At 43.0% G+C, this 20,158-nt stretch overlaps 3 protein-coding genes across 4 annotated transcripts in view; 1 reads left to right on the top strand and 2 right to left on the bottom strand.

Moving 5' to 3' along the window:
• Window positions 1-391: 391 nt before the first annotated feature.
• Window positions 392-2,756, bottom strand: LOC108239203 (zona pellucida sperm-binding protein 3-like). Its single transcript, XM_017421783.3, has 10 exons — window positions 2,280-2,756; window positions 2,095-2,210; window positions 1,921-2,024; window positions 1,680-1,854; window positions 1,412-1,529; window positions 1,260-1,342; window positions 1,036-1,193; window positions 808-960; window positions 663-728; window positions 392-595 (listed from the first exon to the last, which is right to left on the bottom strand). Exons 1-10 carry the CDS (start codon window positions 2,670-2,672, stop codon window positions 414-416), a joined length of 1,548 nt encoding a protein of 515 aa, XP_017277272.1. The 5' UTR covers window positions 2,673-2,756; the 3' UTR covers window positions 392-413.
• A 1,083-nt stretch (window positions 2,757-3,839) lies between these two features.
• Window positions 3,840-7,575, top strand: LOC108239286. 2 transcript variants are annotated; one of them, XM_017421909.3, is made up of 4 exons: window positions 3,840-3,976; window positions 4,269-4,613; window positions 4,690-4,796; window positions 5,472-7,575. In XM_017421909.3, the coding sequence occupies exons 1-4, from the start codon at window positions 3,928-3,930 to the stop codon at window positions 5,694-5,696; spliced, it is 726 nt and encodes a 241-aa protein (XP_017277398.1). In that variant the 5' UTR covers window positions 3,840-3,927; the 3' UTR covers window positions 5,697-7,575. The 2 variants fall into 2 exon arrangements, with proteins under 2 accessions (XP_017277398.1, XP_017277397.1); XM_017421908.3 differs by having other exon boundaries at window positions 4,269-4,619.
• Window positions 7,576-7,920: 345 nt separating this feature from the next.
• Window positions 7,921-20,158, bottom strand: part of LOC108239220 (trinucleotide repeat-containing gene 6C protein-like) — a gene marked incomplete at its 5' end in the record, with an annotated part of 38,964 nt that continues 26,726 nt past the window's right edge. Inside the window, 15 exons of the mRNA XM_017421803.3 lie at window positions 7,921-13,637; window positions 13,713-13,852; window positions 13,970-14,043; window positions 14,907-15,125; window positions 15,789-15,896; window positions 16,300-16,449; window positions 16,612-16,788; window positions 17,546-17,698; window positions 17,795-18,035; window positions 18,234-18,317; window positions 18,542-18,661; window positions 18,784-18,933; window positions 19,020-19,238; window positions 19,360-19,437; window positions 20,004-20,144. Coding sequence (XP_017277292.2) covers window positions 13,238-13,637; window positions 13,713-13,852; window positions 13,970-14,043; window positions 14,907-15,125; window positions 15,789-15,896; window positions 16,300-16,449; window positions 16,612-16,788; window positions 17,546-17,698; window positions 17,795-18,035; window positions 18,234-18,317; window positions 18,542-18,661; window positions 18,784-18,933; window positions 19,020-19,238; window positions 19,360-19,437; window positions 20,004-20,144 — 2,454 coding nt within the window. The remainder of the gene's footprint in view (window positions 13,638-13,712; window positions 13,853-13,969; window positions 14,044-14,906; window positions 15,126-15,788; window positions 15,897-16,299; window positions 16,450-16,611; window positions 16,789-17,545; window positions 17,699-17,794; window positions 18,036-18,233; window positions 18,318-18,541; window positions 18,662-18,783; window positions 18,934-19,019; window positions 19,239-19,359; window positions 19,438-20,003; window positions 20,145-20,158) is intronic.

Genomic DNA, 20,158 nt, shown 5'->3' with positions numbered 1-20,158 from the left:
AACAAGCCATCAAGAGTACAACTGCAGCCCAGTTAGTTTAAATTGATAGTTTTCATTCTTTAGGTCAGTAAACAGAATCTGCCAATGAGTCATCAAGAGCTCATCTGAAACTTATTCAGATTAGAGTTTGATAAAGTTAAGTTTTAAATTCAGCACCATTTAAATCTTTAGGTTATGCAGATAACAGAGTGGGGTGTCACTAAAGTGTGAAGTTTAGCCTTTGCTTTTTTGTAATGCAAAGGAATAGTTCCTTTTCCTTTAAAATTTACAGTTCATAGTATTAGTGTTGCCTTATCCAGACAAGTTTGCACATTTGTAAAGTAAAAGTTTTAGTTGTGTTTGGAGCACTGAACCACTAACTGCAGGCAGAAGAGGGAAAACCCACACAAGCTTACTTAAACATCAAATCTTTATTACTTTGGGTCAGTGGCGTCTGAAAGGTCAGAGATAGCATTTGTTGCATTGGTCACTGTAGTCTTCATCTTAGGCAGAAAGCTGTCGATGTGATTCAAGTCTGTTGAGTTTTTGTCCGTCCACACAGATTTTGTCTCCACCTCCAGGAGAGACTTTTCTGGTTCCGTTTCCTCTTCATCAGCTACAGTTAAACAAAATGTTACATTTTAGATTTCAGCTTTTCCACAGACATTTTAGCCTCACTTTACCTTTTAGTTCCTCTTCACTTTCAGCTTCTAGTTCTGGGGGAAAGTCAGGGAGCAGTCCTTTCAGACCTGTTGGGGGGGAAATGTTTTAGCCAGTTCATTTTAGGATTCAACACAAAGTTGGACACAAGTTTAGAGTTCAGCTCACCAAATTTGTTTATTCCACTCCTCCAGTGGCTGCCGTACAGCGCAGGTCTGTGGATATTATAAAGAACTTCAGGGAGCTCGTCTGCAGGCAGCGGCCCACTTTTCCTTGATGGCAGAATGGCCAGTGGACCCACTCTTGCCTCGTGGTCCCATACTACAGAGAGATTCATAAGCTTCAGAGTCCAGTCAGGCAAACAGAACCCCTCCACCACAGGGACAGAACCTTTACCCATATTAGTCTTCAGTCCGTGTCGCCACATGTGTTCAGATTCTGCCACGTTTCCAAAAGCCCGAGGACTGAACACTCCAGAGATTGATTTTGTGGACGCTTCGTTTTGGTTCTTACAGTAACCACACAGGTAGTCGTTGCCGTCAGCTGATCGCCACCTGGAGAGATACTCTTATTAGTCAGAACTCACTCGTTTAAGTTGAACATGTCGACTTTATACTCACCTTCCATTTATGAAGGTGCAGGCCTTGTTCAGCGCTTCGGCATCGTTTACAGGCACAGCGTTTAGGTGGCACGTGAAGTAGAGCTGCAAGGGTGAAGACTGTTAGAGAAAGTGTCACGAGTTGTATTATATGGCACAAGAACACGCACCCACCTGACCACGATCGTCGTTATGAAACTTAAAGGCTTCGATGGTCAACTGCAGCTTGTCTTCTTGAAGTCTGGGTAAGAAGCGGGCCTTCGAGTCTGGAAGCTGAGAGTCAACCAGGCACCTTCGAAGAGAAAACATTGCTTTTCCCCCTCAATGCAGCAAATTAAAGTTCAGGATGACACAAAGTAAAGGCAACTAACAGTAAGAGGAATGAGCCGAAGTCAACTAGAAATGACCGAAGTTTCTCAGAAATGGTCAACTTCATTCTTACCCATCTTCAACAAAGATGTATTTAGGATCAGAGTTTATATCTGGCTGAAGTGTGGCCACACAGCTGCTCAGAAACACCCTGAGCCCCATGTGATGTCCGACCCGCACCGAAGCCTCCAGGTTGATGGGCTCTCCGAGGTGGAACACGTTGGCACCCCTTTCATACATCCAGTCACCTGGAAAGAACAGCAATTAGCAGAAGCTGAACCAAAAAACAAAGTTAGGAAGGGACGCCAACTTACTGGACATAATCCTCAAGTTAAACTCCAGGGTTTCCACTGCAGACTGGGTGGACGTGAAGGGAATCCAAGTTGGCATGAGGGAAGAGCTGGATAGGCTGTACTTCCTGAGAGAAAACACTCGAGTCAGTCTGAGCATCATCCCTGATGAGGTTTTAATGAACAAGAGAGGCAGACCTTTCATAATGACACTCAATTGGAATTACAGCTTCATCCATGCGAACAATCCCACTAGGAGACGGCATGGGGGAGTAGATGAGGAGGTTTGTGTAGACCAGGGAGTCCTCGGTCATCTGACACATTAAAGAGGATTAGATGGAGAAGTTTAAACAGTAAAAACAACCAGGAGTGGATTAAGTTACCCAGTGCTTGGTGCCGCAGTCATCCAGTCCAACAACAATCCTGTACTCCTCAGGTGAAGCAGCTTCAGCCCTGCAGAACTCGTTGTTCTCCACACCGAGGTGCAGCTCCCGGCTGTCGACAGGGGCCCCGACTGCAAACATGTCCGCTGCGATCACAACCTCCAGAGAGTCCGGGTGGCAGATCACAGTGACCGTGTTCACCTTCTCCAGCTCCTGCTGTGGCTGCTGCTGCTGCTGCTGCTGCTTGGCCCCACTGCGAGAGGGGCCCTGTGGAGGCTGGGGTCGTGGAAGAGAGGCAGCACGCTCAGGGAAGTACGTTTTTGGGAAAGCAAGCGAGGAACAAGACAGAAAGAAACCTATAAGGACACAGATCCGAAGCCACAAAATCGCCATGAGGACGCAAACAGCGGCAGCAACCGAGTTCAGACTGCAAGTGTTTCCTTCTGACCCACAAGACAGTGCTTCAGGCAGCAGAGGGGGGGAATTTAAACCCCCGCAGAGCCACACCTGAGTCCAGTCATCTGCTAATCAGCGTCTAATTGGCTTCACACTCACTGAGTTTATCCTCCCTTCAGTTCAGACAGGAGAACTATCAAACATATGCATGTTTTTGTGCTTTTCTGTTCTAAAAGATGCCATATATGAAGAGAAAAATGTTTTGTTTTAGTGTATGAAAACGTGTTAGTGACTTTTGAAAAAAAATCTTATAAATAATCCATTTAGATTCAATTTTATGACTTAAAACTATAAATACAGCTTTGTTTCTGATCTAAAACCTGGAGAATGTCAGAAAAACTGACTTATTTCTCCTTAGGTTATAGGTTAAAACCTTTGCTCTTATTGTAAAAAAAAAAACCCTTACCATCCTGCAATGTTTGTCACTAGTTTTATTTTTTAATTAAAGCAGCATTGACATATTAATGTTTCACTCCAAGCTTGAGAGAAATACAGCAAACATCTAAAATCAGGTCACAAAGGAACAAAAACACAAGAAATCTGATTAATGTCACTATGTTGAAGATCTAAAAACAGTAGAATTCAGCTTATTTTGAACCCATTGTCTCAGCAAAGAAGTCACACATTTGTCTAGTTTTTATTTTTAAATGCTCATCTTATGTAAATCATTAAAAAAAAATGTAAATACTGTGCTGTGAATAAAGAGCTTTGTTTTCTGTAGTCAACACACAATCACACATAAACAGTAGCAGGACTGTTTCTCTCATTGTTTATTTTTAACTAATACATGTTGTGGTTTTTGCAAAAAAATCCCCACAAGATGACAGAATATCTGGTGTCAGACTAATTATCTTTACATGACTTTTTAAAAGTACATTAAATCATTAAACTGCTGCTGTAAGGAGGATGATGAGGTTTTGATGGGTTTTGGCTCCTTGTAAAAATATGAAGTTTTGTCCATTTTGACTTGAGCAAAGACTCAGAAACCATGCAGCAGAACGACCACAGGCCGGGGTTTTAACGGCTGCTTTTGCTTTGAGCGCCTCTTCCTGTTTTGAGGTGGAGAACAAAGCAGACAGATGGAGGTGGAGGGGAGGTGTTTGTAACGACTTACAAAAACAGAGCAGAGCAGAGGTTGATTATCTCTTAGCTCTGACATCATTTTGTCACTCCTTTTACAAACCAAGAAGCCATGAAGATGCGTCCAGCTTCTTTGCTGCTTTTGATTCAGGTCTTCGAAGGTAAGAGATTTTTCACTTTGCTCTCAACAAAGTATATTAAACTAACTTGTGTGTTACTAAAGAGAAATGAGAGTCTTCATCCTCATCCTTGTCTCAGGTTCATGCTCACAGCCAACATTAGTTATTTGGTTCTGGTTCCATCTGAGCTCAGCCTCTCTGTGTTTCCCTTCATCAACAACAAAGGCTGAATATTCTGCAAGTTTTAAATGATAAAATGATAAATAAACTAGAATGCCTTCAGCATTAGTTGGAGAAACTCCTCGAGGCTGACTCAGATTCCTTCCTCCTTCAGTCTGTGCAGAGTTTAGGCTTCTGACGGAGGGTCAGTCCCTGGGGCTCTCCTGCAGCCCTCAGCAGGGCCGCGGTCCCCTGAGGGGCCTCCACCTGTACCACCAGGGGCCGCGGACTCAGACCACCCTGCTGTCGGTGGCTGAGAGCGGGGCGGTCAGGGTGGACCCAGCGCGCGGGGCCCGCCTGCAGCTGAGCGGAGGCCTGAGCTCGCCGAGGGTCAACGTGAGCGTCTCCTCTGTGCGGCCGAGTGACTCGGGGCTCTACCTGTGGGAGCTGAGTTACAGGGAGAGGAACGGCTCCGGCCAGCTCACCCTGAGCGAACACAAGGTCCTCCTGCTGGTCGAAGGTGCAGGTTTGTAGTTAAACGCAGCTGTAACTGAAACCCCGGGGGTCAGGCTGGTAGTGACCTGTTTGTGCTGCAGGGACAACGTGCCGCTGCTCCCACGGCTACATCCAGCTGCTTTTAATCATCTCTGCAGCTGCAGGACTCCTGCTGCTGGCCTTCAGCTGGATGATCATAGACAACTGTGTGAGTCTTTCTCATTTCAGAGCACATTAACACAGATTGAGATTACTGAAATACTTCTTCGCTGTTTCCAAGTGGATATTTTTGGTGCTGCATTAAATCAAAGCCGGTTAAAGTCTTTTCCTCGTGGCTAATAATGTCTGACAGACTTTAAACTGATGAAAGTTACCAAAAATCATCATGAAATAGCCTCCATGATAAACTGCAACTTATAACTTATGCAACAAATATTCTGTTCTTAAGTTAAAACAACAAACCCAGAATCAAGCTCCCTCAGATTTCCTCAGAGGACAAAACGTTTTACACTAAATCGAGCTCCACAGACCAAATGTTGCTGAAATAATTTGGTTACAGCTTCTCAAATATAAATGCATGCATTTTCCTTACATTTTGGGAATAACAACAAATGCAGACTAATAACCTTATTCAAACTGTTTGCAGATTTCCAGTAAATTGTTTTGGTTGCATCCCCTTTAATTGGACGGGACATAAAACACCTCAGATAATTTGATTAAATAGACATGTACTGTTTTTGCATCAAATCTTATTTAAATGTCCATAATTTGTGGTTTATAAATAAACACTAACATGTAAAATAATCTGAGACCTGCTGCCGTCAGATCCTGTAATCTCAGATTTTCAGAAACTTGACGGATTACGTGTCATCGTGTGTTGCAGGTGAGGGCGAGGCGAGCCCCCACCCTGCAGCCTCACCCCCCCATCTATGAGGAAATGAGCAGGAAGCTGCAGACCCCCGGAAGCCCCCAGAATAACTGCGAGGCCTCCGCCCCCCTGGAGGAGGAAGTCAACTTCCCCGTTTACTCCAACCCAAACATCCTCCTGCAACCGCAGGACAACTACTACGCCTGTCCCAGGCAGCTGGCCCTCAGAGGGCACGTCTGACGTCGCTCTGACAGGAAATGACATCACGGGACGTTCTCAGTTTCAGAACCTTCAGTTGATTTGTTAGTTTTTATGTTCAGATTTGGGTGTAAATATTTATTAAATGGTTTTGGAATCCATTATTAATGTATTCAGATTTTGTGCCTATGGGGGCATACAGATCAGCTGCAATATCATGCAAGCTGCAGAACAGGAACATAAACAACATCATGTGTTCAAACAAGACTTTAGTTTATTCTGGCTTCCATTTTTTTCTTTAAATCTCCTTATTGAAATGAAGAAATTGTTATAATAAAGGAGAGGTGGACCAATATGAGATAATTTAATCTCATATAAAGATGCAGCTAAGGGGTTAATATACAACACTGGATTTTATTTTTCAAATTTTTGCTCAGTATGTTTTTTTTTTGTTGCTTTAATTTAACAAAGAAAAATTCTTGAATAAATTCTGACAGGGCCTGCCACCTGCTGTGTTTAGGGATGACGGCCATCTTCAAAGGTGAGTCAGTTGCAGACGAGCGTCCGGCGGCTGCTTCCCGAGGGTTTCGTTGACTCTGTGAGATATTTTGCTAACAGACGTGGTGCCTGACTGTTTGTGGCAAAGCTGTCATCCAAAGACCTGAAGGAAACGTTAGAAGTCGCAGTATGTCTTCAGGAGCCATGGCGGCTACAAAACCAACTTTTAAAATAAGTTATTGGCATTTTTGTATTAGCCTTGGCAGCCATTTTGAATTGGGTTGACCCATAATACGAATGAGTCAGAAAGCAACCTCCATTGATCGCTTTGTGATTAAATAAACATGTATTTATTACCCTTTAGAAGAAGTTAATATGAACATATAGAAGAGCTTTCTCGCTTAAAAACCCTAAATGTGGACTCCATCCAGCTGCTCAAAGTCAATGATGCTGCGTCTTTGTTAAATATATTAAATATTACAGATGAACAGGTATTTCAGGTAAAGTGGCCAATATCAGCCCATTAATCAGACTGTTTCTTATATTTAGCCCAAACTAGTGCCGTCATTTAACTAGTGCTGAAAACAACCTCCTCATGTGAGCCATTCAGCTTTAGAAATTTAAATTCCTATATTTTAAGAAATCAGAATAAAACGTCTGAAACACAATAATGTTTTTTCCGTACTTATCTAAGCCTGGGAATAAAACAGGACAAACTCCAGCCAGTGAAGAAGAAGGACCTCAGGGGCAACAAGTTTAACAGACAAGGGAAAAAAAAATTGCTATTTTTATTAATATTTGAAAGAAGCTCCATACTTCATGAAAACATTTGTTTCGGTGCATGTCATTTAACAATCACATTCTATGAGGAGAAAGAGATATACAGACAGAAAAAAAAATAAAACATTACAAGCCACTGACTTCTCAATAACTCTCAGTAACAACATTTTTACTTAATATCTTTAACAAAAAGGCCAAAAAAAAAAATAAAAAAATAATAAGCAGCCCTAGTCTAACCCCCACCCTCCATAAAACCCTTAACAGAGGAAATCAAATCAAATAAAACCCAGTGAGGGTGACAGGCTAGAATCCCACAGTGCTAAAGTGTGAGATGCTCATTGGTTTTCAGGAATACACAGCATGGCGATGTAGCGCTAGGTCAGTCTGAACCAGGGAGGGAAGGTGGGGGTGGTGGGGCTCCACGCGAGCCCCGTCACCTCCAACGTCCACCCCCCGAAAAATAAAACAATCCAAAAAAAACTAAAACGCCCCCAAAAACCCCTGCAATAAGATCAGTCACTTCGAGGACGTCGGCCATAACCTTCTGCCTCCACCCAACACTTGTGCATAGATTCATGATCCTTTAACCAGCTCATGTTTTACAAACATCCTCCAAAATGTGAAGAAGAAAAAATAAAACATACAAATGCTCCAAAAAACCGTCTGATTTCTTCGTAGTAAGACCCGCGGAGGGAGAACGAGAGAGAAAGAAGGAATAATGCACAAAGTTCCTAATTGGGTCAGGACGGGACCTCATTAAGGAAACAAGAACCATTCAGACAAACAGCATCTGCATGTTTTTAAAACAAACTCATTGACCTGTTTTTTTTTCCTTTTTGTTTTTAAATGTAAAGCAATTTTAATATATAGATTTATAATATAAAGCACTCCATTTTTTGTTTAAAGTCCATTATTTGGTTATTATGTAACTGCTACGGATTTAGAAACAAAAAAAAAGGTATTTTCTTCTGAAATCCATAACTTTCAGTGCTTAAAATTGATTCTTTTAAGTCAACTTTTTTTTTCTTTTTATTTGTTTTTTTTTTTAACGTATCATAAAAATGTACATTAAAATGGCGTGGAGTTGGTACTCTGGAACCCTGGCTTTCCTGAGACAAGATCCACTTTCTTGTGTGTGCAAGATAGTGAGCAATTATCGTTTTCTTTTTCTCTTCTTTATAAAGAAAAAAAAATTAATATATATACATAATGAACATAAAACAGACAGTCCATGAAATCAACATTAACACAGAACAGAGGTTAAACAGAACGAGACAACACTGTTTAATCCCAGAGTTCTGAAAGTAGCACAAGAAATCTTCATTCTGTGAAGTGTTGCACGGTTTTTCTTTCTTTCTTTTTTTTAATTGGAAGCATTTGTCCTTTTCTCTCTTTTTTCCAACATTCCTGTGGTTTATTTCCTCCTTTTGTTTTGCTGTTTTTTTTTTTGTAACGCCAGAAGATAAAAACAAACAAAAATAAAATAAAACTGTAAACTGTCAGTGGCCTTGCAGAACATAACTATACTGATCAACACAAGTGAAATAAGCTTTAAAAAATAAAAATAAAAACAACAAAAAAAGTAGGCACCTCTGAGGTGAGCCCTAGAAGCCAAGGCTCGGTCTGATGTCTCGTCCTTCACTCTGTTTGCTCAGATTTGGGAGAACTGAAGTCCCTCTACCCCAATCTATGGCCACAGGTCTGAAAAATACTTTTTTTATTTTTTTGCTGCATTTTTTATACATATATGATTTTTTTTTTCCTTTTTTTTTTAAAGTTTACAGTCTGAAAATTGGTGCAATACTCAATTATGATCCATACTTTCTTGGATTATTCCACAATGAAAGCCACTAAGGTAGATAAACATTACATTTAAAAAAAAATCAAATAAAAACAATAACACACTTATTTTAGTCCTTGAGTAAACATTTACACGTGAACTGTCCCCGTCTCCCCTCAGTACTTGTTATTCTGTTGTTCATGTAGCTGGATGAGGGGTGAGGCCGACACTCAGTGCAACGCTAGAGGCTAGTTACAACATTAGAATATAGTTTTGACGAGCAAAAAAAAATCAAAATCAAAAGAAAAACCTCAACAAAAACATACTGAATTGAAAGGAAACACACGGGGCGGAGCCTCGTCCGCCGCCGCCGTCATCTCACGCGTGTTTCCGAACGTGACGCGGCGAACATTCATTCATTCATACAGTACAAGCAGCCTTGTGCAAACACTCCAACACGACAGACGTAAAACTTGCCTTTTTTTTAAAATCGATTCTTTGTTTTCAACATTTCAATCTTTTTTTAAAATCACTCTGAACAGATGCTATCAAAAATCTCTGAAGTGTATGAATGAGACAAAAGAAAAATAAAAAAAGAAACAAACACTACAAGAAGTGTTCACATTACATTATTGGCGCTTCTTTTGATTCAAGTATTTCTTTTTCATTATTTTGTATTACTCTGATATGTTTATAATCTTGCCTTCTGGGAAATATAATGTTGGATACAGAGAGGGGGGAAGAAGGGTTGAAGCATAGGAAAACAGATAAAAATCCAGCCGAACACACATACACCCTTTACGTACGCTGTGTGTGAGCTAGTGTGTGCATATTCAACCCAGTCCTTAGTTTGTTTATTTTAAAGAGAGATTTCCTCTTTGTTTTTAGGGTGGGGGGGTCCCTGCCCAGACTTCTTGTCTGATCCATGATTGAAAATTTAAGCTCCAGTTGCTTTTGAGTCCACTTTAAAAAAGGGAATTAAAAAAAAGAAGAAGAGAGAAAGCATATGATTTCCGTCACTTAAACAGGTAGATAAGAGTGCAGAAGTGTGGGAGAGGCCCTCAGTGCTGGTGCTGCGCCGAGAAAATCCACACCTGAGGCCGCCCTCCCCCCCCGACTCTGTCCCGCTTCGACACCAGCTCCTTAATTCAAGTCCAGTGTGGAGGAACGCGCAGGTTTTTCTTCAGGAACAATCTCACCAACAAACAAACAGCACAGGCAAAAGTGATTGTTTAGTTGAACGATCCGCGTCCAAGGCGACTCTGGAAGAGGGCAAGTCCCCAAAGTTTATTTATTTATTTTTTTTAATTATTTTTTCTTTTTTTTTTTTAAGACTTGGTACCAAACTTGAGGTGCGTCCCGTGTTGAAACAGGACGCAGGCGTCTCAGCCTCGGAGTGCGCAGCTAAAAAAAAAAAACAAAACAACTTTATTTTTTTATAGTTTTTACGTTTTTGTGAAAATCTTGATGATAAAGAAAAAAAAGATAATGTTTTTGGTTTTTTTTAAAGAGATGTACCCGATGTGACCCATAAACAGTGCACAGACACATACTGGGGACCACCCCCCATCTCCCCCTCCCTCCCCCCACTGCAGCCTCCGGTAAATAAAAAAAACAAAAAATTTTCCAGTCCAACGTTTAAAGACCAGCATCATCCGTCCTGCACGCCCCCCCCAGCAGCGGGGACAGAACCCCAAGTCGCCTTTCTTGATGTGAGAAAAGTGGAAGTAGATTCCAGCAGGTCCGCTGGCGCCGGACTGAAGGAGCGGCGGCCAGCGGGCGCTGCCTCCAGCAGGTCATTTTAGTGTCGTCTAGAGAGCTCGTGTCGGCGCGACGAGACTCGCTCAGTGTCCCCTACGTTTCGAACCGGGTGTGGTTTCAGGGGAAGCTGCCTGGTAGTAAAGGTTGAGAAGAAGTGGAGACTGGCAGATGTCGGGCATGGCTGCGAACAAACACCTCCTTGTCTTTGCATAGAAATGGAAGGCTGCTGTCAGTTGAGGTGGTTCTAAGTCTAACCGAGTGCTCCCAGAGTTAAAGCACCAGCGTGAGTGAAGCCCGTCCAAGAAGCTGGACCCTGGAAACTTCCCCCACCTGCTGCACGGCCGACGCGCACCTCTAAACTACACGCTGGTTCGGAGGCGGTGGGAGGGGCAGGAGAGAAGCTGAACACTGCATAAAGACCATGAATTCATCGTCATGAACAATCAGAGACGAGAGCATCAATGAGGACAGCAACAACATCAGCAAACGCAGTCACAACAGGAAAATAAAAAAAATGCACGCTGGCAATTCCAGAACAAAAACACTAAAGTGATGCTTTGCAGGAGTGCGACGCAGAGAGTGGGAGTGGTGGGTGCTGAGGACAGACTCTGGCGTAACAGTAGTCGTGACTTGGATCCAGGTGGGGCCAGTTCTGACAGAGCTGCTCTTGGCCTGGAGGCCCAGGTGGTGGAGGAAGAGGAGGGATGCCAGTCTGTAGGGAAGGAAGGAGGGGGGGCGGGGGGTGTAGGGCTGCTGCAGCACTGCACTCTGCAGCAGGCAGGCACTCAGTGGCCATACTCATCACACAGGTTGGCAGGGCCTCCAACAGCAACGAAAACAGGACAGACGAGACAGCGGCCCTCCCTGCTGGACCGCTTCCACACAGCAAGGCTGAAGATTTGAAAAGTTGCAATGTAACAGTGATATTTACTTTGATAAAAGACGTCGAGGATGAGTGGCTTCGGGGTCGGCACTCATCGTCAGTCGAGTAAGTTTTTTCTTTGTATTTCCCTTCACTTTGCTACCGTGTTTGACATCCTCTGGTCCCACTGACTTCAGTTAAAACAAAACAAAACAGAAAAAAAAAAAAAGAAAATCACATCCATGTCAAGTTCAAAAATAAGTATACAGAGAAGCCACTGAGCAGATTGCTTCTTAGTCTTTGCTTTTGCAGTTTTTATTTGCCAGTGTTGCTTCTCTTTATTTCTGTTTGTTGGCATTGAGGGTTTCAGGAGCAGTGGTGCTCTAAGTGCTATGATCGACCACCTATTCACAAATGTGAGCTTCGGATTGTCCACCGAAGCAAACATGGACCAAAAAAAAAAAAAAAAGAAGTGGTCTTCAGGACGATCATGAAAACAGGCTCCTCTCATTTTGGTTTGTCGCATTCTCACCAAACACACACACACACACACACACGCACACATTATATATACGCCCCTACCTCTCCCCCCAAAATCAGTCTTTAGTATAAATGAGGAGAGGCGGCCGGCTGAAGAAGTGCTTTGTACGTTAAGTCCTCAAATCTTGGACAGAAAATGGTTGAAGATCAGCTTGCTACTCTCCTGAGTTCACACTCTCTCAAAGGGGAAGTAAAGGGTAGTAGTGGCAGTTTTTTTTGTTGTTTTTTTTTTTGTAATTTTTGTTAATGTGGGGGCGTAGGGTAGATAAAGTATTTGCAGTTCACTCACTCCTTACAGTCTGCTCTCAGTCGTAGGGTGCTTGGACGGTAGAGTCTGTGGCTTTATATTGCACGTCACTTGAAATGGTGGGTTTGCAGGTGGAGTGGGCGTGCTGTGGAAGGAAAAGGGGGTCAACAATGAGGTCAGTGAGACCGTCTGAGGCTGAGACCAGACTGCAAGAAGCCCGCCGACGGGCTGAGGTGCATTAAAGTGTTTACAGTTCCATTGTAATAGCAGTGGTTCATCTTCAACTGCACAAGCGACGACCCACAACCCCCCCTTCCCCACCAGATAAGATTGACAGACACATCTGAATAATATCTTTTTCTAAGCTTTGTTTGCAATGGTTCAAGAAAAAAAAAAAATACTAGAAAAATAAATGGCTTGAACAAGGCGAACAAAGTTGCATCATTCCCTTTGAGCGGTGTGTGAGGGAACTCCACCTAACTGCGAAAAATGCACCGAAGTTGTAAGCCGTGGTTGTTTACGAAGCCGCAGCAGCACGTACTTTCCACTCGGGTTTCACTGGCTCAGAAACAAAGGTGTGCAAGAGTGAGTGAGGAGAGCAGGGCAGGAAACTGTTTAAGGCTAATTTTAGTGCTGAGAAAAAACAAACGTGGAGTCTGGACCAGCAGAGAGTTCGACAACCACTCTGATTGAAGGGTTTTACTTTGGGAATGATGCCTTTTTTTTATGGATCTCTGAGGTGCATTATGATTGCCCGCAAAGGCAGTGAGGGATTACGTAAGTTTAAAGATGGCAGCTTCTCACTGTGTCAGTTTGACTAAAGTTAGTTTCACACGGCGGCTTCTCCAAAGTTCACTTCTGTAAAATGTTGTTCTTCTTTGATAAATGAACGACGACTTCTTGTGTCTCCAGGAGCAAAAAGATGAACACTGCGATCAAAATCTCTCACTGAGATTCACACGAATTAACTGCAACTGAAATGTGTTTAAACCAAAGAGCTGAGGAGGCTGACAAAGCCAAGCAGCGAAAATGTAGCCTCGTCCTCCTCGCCATCTTCACACTGATTATCTCCACATTGATTTGAAAGGTTTTTGCTCCTGTTTGGGTCAGTTTTCCTACATGGACTCTCCACTCAGCAGGTCACCAGGCAGCAGCGTGTTGATTGGCGTGGGGCTCCCCATGACCCGTCCCTCCTCTCCGCTCGGGGGTCCCCACAAGCTGGAATACTGCTGAACTCCACCCCAAAGCAGCTCTCCTCCCGTTTTCGTTCCAGCTGCTCCGAGCCCGCCACCGCTGCTACTGCCGCCGCCTCCATTGTTGTTGTTGTTCCAGTGAGGTGAGTGACCGATGGGGTGAGCGGCTCCGGACCCGGCTCCCCCCATCCTCGTCTGATTGGTGCCTGGAGTGGCCTGCCAGCTGGTGGTGCCACCAAGTGACTGGCTCTGTGCAAAGAAGCGGTTAACTTCCTCTTCCCCTGCAAACTCTGCAAGGATGGTGGTGTTCCCAAGCACACACCTGGACAGAGAATAAAAAAAGGTTAGAAACAATCATAAATTTTACATTATGCTTTAAAAGATGTAGCTGACGTACATGTGCAGGGACTTCTGAGCCTTAGCAGCTTCATCCTTGGAGCTGTAGCGCACCACAGCGTTTCCCTGTGTCAGGTTGAGGTGGAATGTGATGAGCGGGCCGTGCTGCATGCACAGCGTACGCAGGGTCGACCCATCAATCTGGAAAAAAATCACGCCCGGATACGGAGTTAGGACACCTTTGTGTTCAGAAAGGCACATAACCTTTGAACCTAAATGAAGAGCAGCAGAAAAACAAAAGAAAAGACGAGCAGTGACCTGTGGGGTGAGGTTCCTCAGAACCAGCCAGCTGCTGGTCCGGTTGGAACTGTCTGTACTCCACGTGGTACCTGCTGGAAACAGGAAGTGACAGCAGAGATCTGTTAGAAGGAGGTTTTTAACTTCTCGAACTAGCCTGAAAACCACAATCAGTTCCTGGGGCTGAGAGGGTGGTGTCAATTACTGCCAAGAAAAAAAAAACGACCTGGAGTCAGTTGATGCAACCACAAGATGCTGTTATTATTTTCAGATTTACGCCCTCTGAAGGGCCGCCTGGTCTGTGCCTTCGCTGCTGGGATGTGGTCGTAAGCCACATCAATACATCTCTTACCTCTATGAATCTTATGTAGTATGACTATTACAAATCTCTGTTGCTTATGTCACGTAATAACGATGTGTGAGAAGGATGTGGCATTCATAAGCCGTTGCTTCTTAATGCTTGTGTTGCTTATTTAGATTGGACTTTGGTAATCAGTACATTAGGGTTTTGTCAGCTGCGTGTATTTATTTTTGTTTGTTTTTAAATTATCAAACTTTTGTTGTTTTAAATGCAGTTTGAAAATTTAAGTTCAATAGAAAACAATGACTCTAACATCAGATTTTATGTTATTTATCTCAAAGAAAAACCATTTGCAAGAGTTCCTATCGTAATAGAGAATGACTGAACTTACTAATAAAGATGGCGAGTTAATGTCTTTATTAAAGAAACAGTTTAGATTTTTTTGAAGTGGGGTTTTGTGGAGTAGTCATCAGTAGTCAGTGTCTTATCTGCAGTAATCAACACTTTGACTCATGATGTTTAATTTGAAAGTATTTATATTCATAATAAAATAAAATCAGGTCCATCAGCTGCAGAATATTGTTTTTGCAGATGAAAGCAGGTGTAAAAGTAAGTGTACCAAACTTTGTTGGTGAAGATATTTCACTGTAACACTACCTGTGGTGTAGGAGCTGCTCCAGCCTTGTGCCAGACCCAGAGAGTTTCCACCCCAGGTGGACGAGGGCTTTGTGTTTGTGAGGCCAGGCGGGGGGCGGGAGGGGGCAGTGGTGCTGCTCCGTGGGCCCTGGGGGACCTTCCAAAGCTCGTGGGACAGAGAGGGCTGGCTGTGAGAGATGGGGCCTGGAGACCAGGTTGATTTCATCTCTGACAGTTTACCTGGATGGAAACAAGGAAGGGGAGGGGCGGCGTGAAGGATCAGGTGCTGAAAGACAGCTGCACTCGAAGGGGGGAGGCCTGCAACCTCTTTTAAAAAGCAATGACAGTAAATCTGCTTAAAAACAAACATGTGTGGGGTTGTACTAATCCAAAAATCTACACCCATCAGATTAGAATAATCCAAAGTATGCTCAAAACCCCCCACACCTATTTTCAGTTCTTTTTATGAAAATTGATACAATAATTCATTTAAATGTTTCATGACTTTTTACCAGACGCTGTGAGAGCAGATGGTGTGTATGAGCCATGTTTGAGAGACAGACGATGAAAGACAACTTCTCTAAAACAAACTCGTGAGAAAGACTTGAGTGTAAATAATATTTAAAAAAACAAACAAACCCTAAACTCTCCTGTTTCATACTTTCCAGGGAACATACAAGGAGAGGGGAGATGCAATAACGCTGCAGGGGAATGTGCACTGCATGAAATACAAAACTGAGAAGAGATCATGTTCAGGTGCAGGGACTTGGATGAAGCAGGAGAAATGCCTGGCTCCTATGAATGGTTGGAGCTCTGAGCCCTAAAGTCACTGAGGGAAAAGGATCTGCAGGGATTCAGTCACTGCGACGTGAAAGGGAGGAGGGTTATGCTTAACCCATGTACCTGTGTCGTCCATCTCCGGGGAAAGACTGAACGAGCTAGTGTAGGCACTGACAGGCCAATCAGTAGACGGAGGCAGAGCCTCGCTCTGAGATGAAGTGGGAGAGGAGCCTAAGCCGATACCAGCAACACAAACAGACAAACACAAAAAAAGGAAAAAAGTAGCAGAGAGAAAATGGAGTAAAGAAAAATAAAAACATACTAGAAATGATGATAATAAGATCACTTAGAAAGATATCAACTGGGACGTGACAATGAACACAGCAGAAGTTAAAAGTAGGAAAATGAAGAAACAAAAGAATAAAGAAGCAGGATCTCTGATAGCAGCCGCTGCACAAAGAGGCTTAGTACCAACACGCAACTCAGTTTAATACTGTAGATATTTGTTTCTGTTCCAATCAAGGGAACTATTTGTTGCTTTGTTGAAGAGTGAAACAGTATTTAATCTAAAGACTTTCACAATAAACAAATAAGAAGACCACATATAGTACAGAACGAGTCCCGGCGGTCCTACCTCCACTCCTGTCCCGCAGCAGGTAACGGTTGACATCTTGGATGTTGGTGTTGATGGTGGGACCACTGGGGACGCTGCCTGGAGTCACGTTGGGGTCAGTCTCAGGGTCTATGTTCTGAAGGCCCTTCCAGGGTACACCAGGACAAAACTCTGAAACAAAAAAGACGTTGAGTATATGAATAAAGTTACTCGTTTATTCACTTTGATGTCGAACTTTACAAGTCAGGAGGAATAAAGCAGAACTAAATGGTCAACATGGTTTACTCAGTAACGCATCGAGACTGACTGCGTTAAACATTAAGAGCTCCAAACCTGGCGGCCAGTTGATGTTGGTCCCGTTTGCCATCTTGTCACTGCTGTTCTTGCCCGGTCCCCAGCTCTCTGGAGGAACCAGCGGGCTGGTAGGAGACTCCGAGCTGGACATCAGGCTGTAGGGGTTGTACGAGTCGTCCATCTGAGGGGGCTTCCCCGGAGGGCCCAGGTTGGCACCTGAGGAAAGGAAACAAAACAAAAAGACTTACGGTTTGGGATGCATGAAACTTGAGAAACGTTAAATAAAAGGCTTTAATTTCAACTTGTTTTGTTTGTTCACACGTATTAATGAGCATTTAGTTAAAAGTCATAATGTAAGACATATTTTTAAGTTATAAAAATAGTTTCCCACCTCCACATTAGTATGATGTTGTACCAAACGTCCCATCTACTAGATGTCATAAAGCTTTAATCTCTGGCAGAGGTTACTTCTAGCTTGAACTAAGAATTACGTTTAGACTTTTATATTTCTTGTGTATAAAATAATAACTCTTATCTTCTTGTTACTTGCCAATTATCACACACATTTGTTGTTACTTTCTTTGTTATTTAGACAGTAATTATTTTTCTGCTATTCTAAATACTGAAGTTATATGAGATTAAAACAGCTAATGATCAGTTCCTTGTTGAGTAATTTATATTTTAACTGTGATTAGTAAAAGTGCTGTCATTTTAAGTTTAGGCCAGCAGATGTCAATGTTGATAGACTAAACTCATCCAGTAAATTGTTCATAATTATCAGAAGGTTTTAAGCTTTTATTTACATTTAGGTACTCATTTGCTTCAATTAAACATTTGCATTTTGACTGTTATTTTCAGTGCCTTTGCGTCTAATATGTTGGTTTGAATCAGAAACAAATATGAATCTGAGAAGTGAGAAGCTTTTTTTATAAGCAAGGATTCTGTTTTTTGGTGGTGTTTTTTTTTGCCTCACCATGCTTTCCCAAGTTGGGCTCAAGAGGAGAGGAGTTTCCAGAAAGGCTTTCGATGGAGTTGGGGTGTGTCCACTGTGACAGCCGTGACTGGGGCTGGGGTGGGTCCTTCAAAGGAAGGCTTCCCACATCCATACAGTTTGGATTCAGTCCAGCTAAAGACACAAACAAATGTTACAAATGATTAAAAAACAACAAAAACATCACATCTCCTATTGTATATTCACAAGAAGACACATTCTGCCACTCACAGAGAGCATAGGGGCTGTAGGTGTTGGGGGATGACTGTGGCTCTTTGGTCTGCAGGTCGGAGAGGCCTGGAGTCTGGGGGTGACCTGGAAATGTATCCAGGGTGGATTTGGCTCCACCAGGATGCAGGCTCGAGTGGGAGGGGGTTTGCTGCTGTTGCTGCTGTTTCATCAGCAGGGCCTGGGCCAGCTGACGCTGGTGCTGTTGGATCTGCTGCTGCATGTTATTGATTGTACGTGCAACCTGGGATAACACCACAACGAGTCCATGTTTAGGATCTAACGAGTGCAAGTGTTACACATATGTGGCAAACATTTGCTCCTAAATGTTAATATTTATAACAAATATCACAATAAATGTCTGACACTTTTATGATCAATCTTGACCGTAAGAAATGAGAGCAGGAGAAAGTAGAGAATAAGTTTTAAGTAGGAAACTTACTTGCTGCTCTTGTTGTCGAATTGGGCCAGAAACATTGCGCTGTGCCTGCAACATCTGCTGTTGAATTTGTAAACGCTGGTACGTCTGTGCACGAGGAACAAGAAAGATTTCAATGTCAAAAGAATTCACTTTGTCTGTAAAAGTCTAATACCAATAACAAGACAAACATCTGCATGGTGGTGAAACACAAAAGTAAAAAGTTGAAGCCAATTTAAAACTACTTCATGCAGTTTATTAGACTGGAGTCTGAGTATTCTGATATCCAATGTGTTTAATAAAACTGAATCAGACGATGCTAAAAGACTCACCAGTTGCAGCTGGTAAAGTTGATTCAGAAGGGTCATATGTTGAGGGTTTATTGGTGAGGTTAAAAGTGCAGGATTCAGTCCAATGTTTTTTGCTGCAAACTGTAAGAGCTGTGCTTGAACCTGCGGGCAGATAATAACAAATACTTAATGTCTTGGATTTTTGTTGATAAGAAGTAAAAGTGAAATATTTACTGTTGCATAGATCCAACAGTGACAGTGTTTTTAGATGAGCATGAGGATACCTGAGGGGAGAGAAACTGAGGCACTTGAGCACGTAGACTAGGCTGAGAGGAGCTGAGAGGCAGCACTGGTGGCTGAGGAGGCGGCTGCGGCTGCTGCATGGCCCGGGCTTGTGCTGCTCCACTGCCGCCAAACATTCCACTCTGCATCTGCTGCACGCAAAGAACAGACAAGAGAGAGTAAATATTTTCTCCTCAACAAACAAGAGCTATTTTATGTACTTTAATGAAAAAGTTACCTTATCGATGAAGGGCAGGCGAGGATCTACTGAGGGGTCTTTGGAAAGAAGTGGAGGCCGGGGGCAGCTCATAGGCTTGTTGATGAGCCCGTTGTTGAAGTCGTGGCCGCCGATCCCCATCCCACGCTTGTCCAGCTCCGTCTTCTTCTCCAACAGGGCACTCATGGCCTGATCCAAGTTCATGTTGTTGCTTTTCAAAGCCTCCTCTGCCGGATCCCTCTGAAAACAGACCCACAACTTATCAGTGATGCAGTGATAAATAAAAAACAAAACATAAGAATGAAAACTTTAAGATATTCTGAAAGGCTGATCAGGGGCAAATAATGTAAAGTGAACTCACAGGGAATCCCATGTCTGTCAGCTGTTTGATGAGATGTTTCATGATCCAGGCATCTTCCTGCTTCACAGGGACTTTCACCTGATGGAGGTGAAAAAGGGGATTAGCTGCCAACTCTGCAACATTTTCACAATTAAATTACATTAACAAAACAAAAGCAAAGACCAATTCATTCAGAAACGTTAGCAGAAAAATAATCTAAATATAAAAGTTCAAGTACATTATTGTATTAAATGAGATTTCTGAAAGTCCAGAATGTGTAATTGGAAGTCATGTTACTCCTGCATGTATATGTTAAACTGGTCACATTCTCCAGGGTTTCCTATTTGGGCTTTGAGCCAAAGTAAAAGAAGAATCTTGTATTTTCTGATACCCTGAGGTTGTCAGATGTCACCAGAACCACACAGAATGGTCCTGCATTTCAACATGTACAGACTGTAACGATGTTTGATTCACCGCCCAACATCATACCAATTTATGACCAGCTAAATTAAATATTGGTTACAAGGTAATAAAATCTCATTGCTAACCAACTGAAAGGAGACATTTTGTTACTTGTAGCAGAGTCGGGCTGATTCCTGTTCTGTAGTTAAAGTAAAAGAAGGATTTAACAGTGCGTGCTGACTGTGGGATTAAAAGCTTCACACCTTCTGAGGGGCTTTTTTGGATGCATTGCCCCAGGAGTTACAGGAAGAGTTGCTCTCCTGGGAGGCAGTGCTATTCCACACGTCTCCCTCCTCAGCGTCCCACTGACCCCCTGACAGGCTGATCTCTTCACCTCCCCCTCCTCCCCCTCCCCCTC

The sequence above is a fragment of the Kryptolebias marmoratus genome, linkage group LG12, assembly GCF_001649575.2.
Source record: "Kryptolebias marmoratus isolate JLee-2015 linkage group LG12, ASM164957v2, whole genome shotgun sequence".
NCBI lineage: Eukaryota > Metazoa > Chordata > Actinopteri > Cyprinodontiformes > Rivulidae > Kryptolebias > Kryptolebias marmoratus.
The sequence above is the reverse complement of the archived record's forward strand: the minus strand, read 5'-3'. Positions and strand labels throughout refer to the sequence as shown.

Bases quoted from the DNA above. Each gene is read 5' to 3' on its own strand.
- LOC108239203 (XM_017421783.3), bottom strand. From the start codon at position 2,672: ATGGCGATTTTGTGGCTTCGGATCTGTGTCCTTATAGGTTTCTTTCTG. The intron at 1,530-1,679 runs GTAAGAATGAAG...TTCTCTTCGAAG, and splicing joins TACATCTTTGTTGAAGATGG to GTGCCTGGTTGACTCTCAGC. The intron at 1,194-1,259 runs GTGAGTATAAAG...GTATCTCTCCAG, and splicing joins TGCACCTTCATAAATGGAAG to GTGGCGATCAGCTGACGGCA.
- LOC108239286 (XM_017421908.3), top strand. From the start codon at position 3,928: ATGAAGATGCGTCCAGCTTCTTTGCTGCTTTTGATTCAGGTCTTCGAA. The intron at 3,977-4,268 runs GTAAGAGATTTT...TTCCTCCTTCAG, and splicing joins TTTGATTCAGGTCTTCGAAG to TCTGTGCAGAGTTTAGGCTT. The intron at 4,797-5,471 runs GTGAGTCTTTCT...CGTGTGTTGCAG, and splicing joins GGATGATCATAGACAACTGT to GTGAGGGCGAGGCGAGCCCC.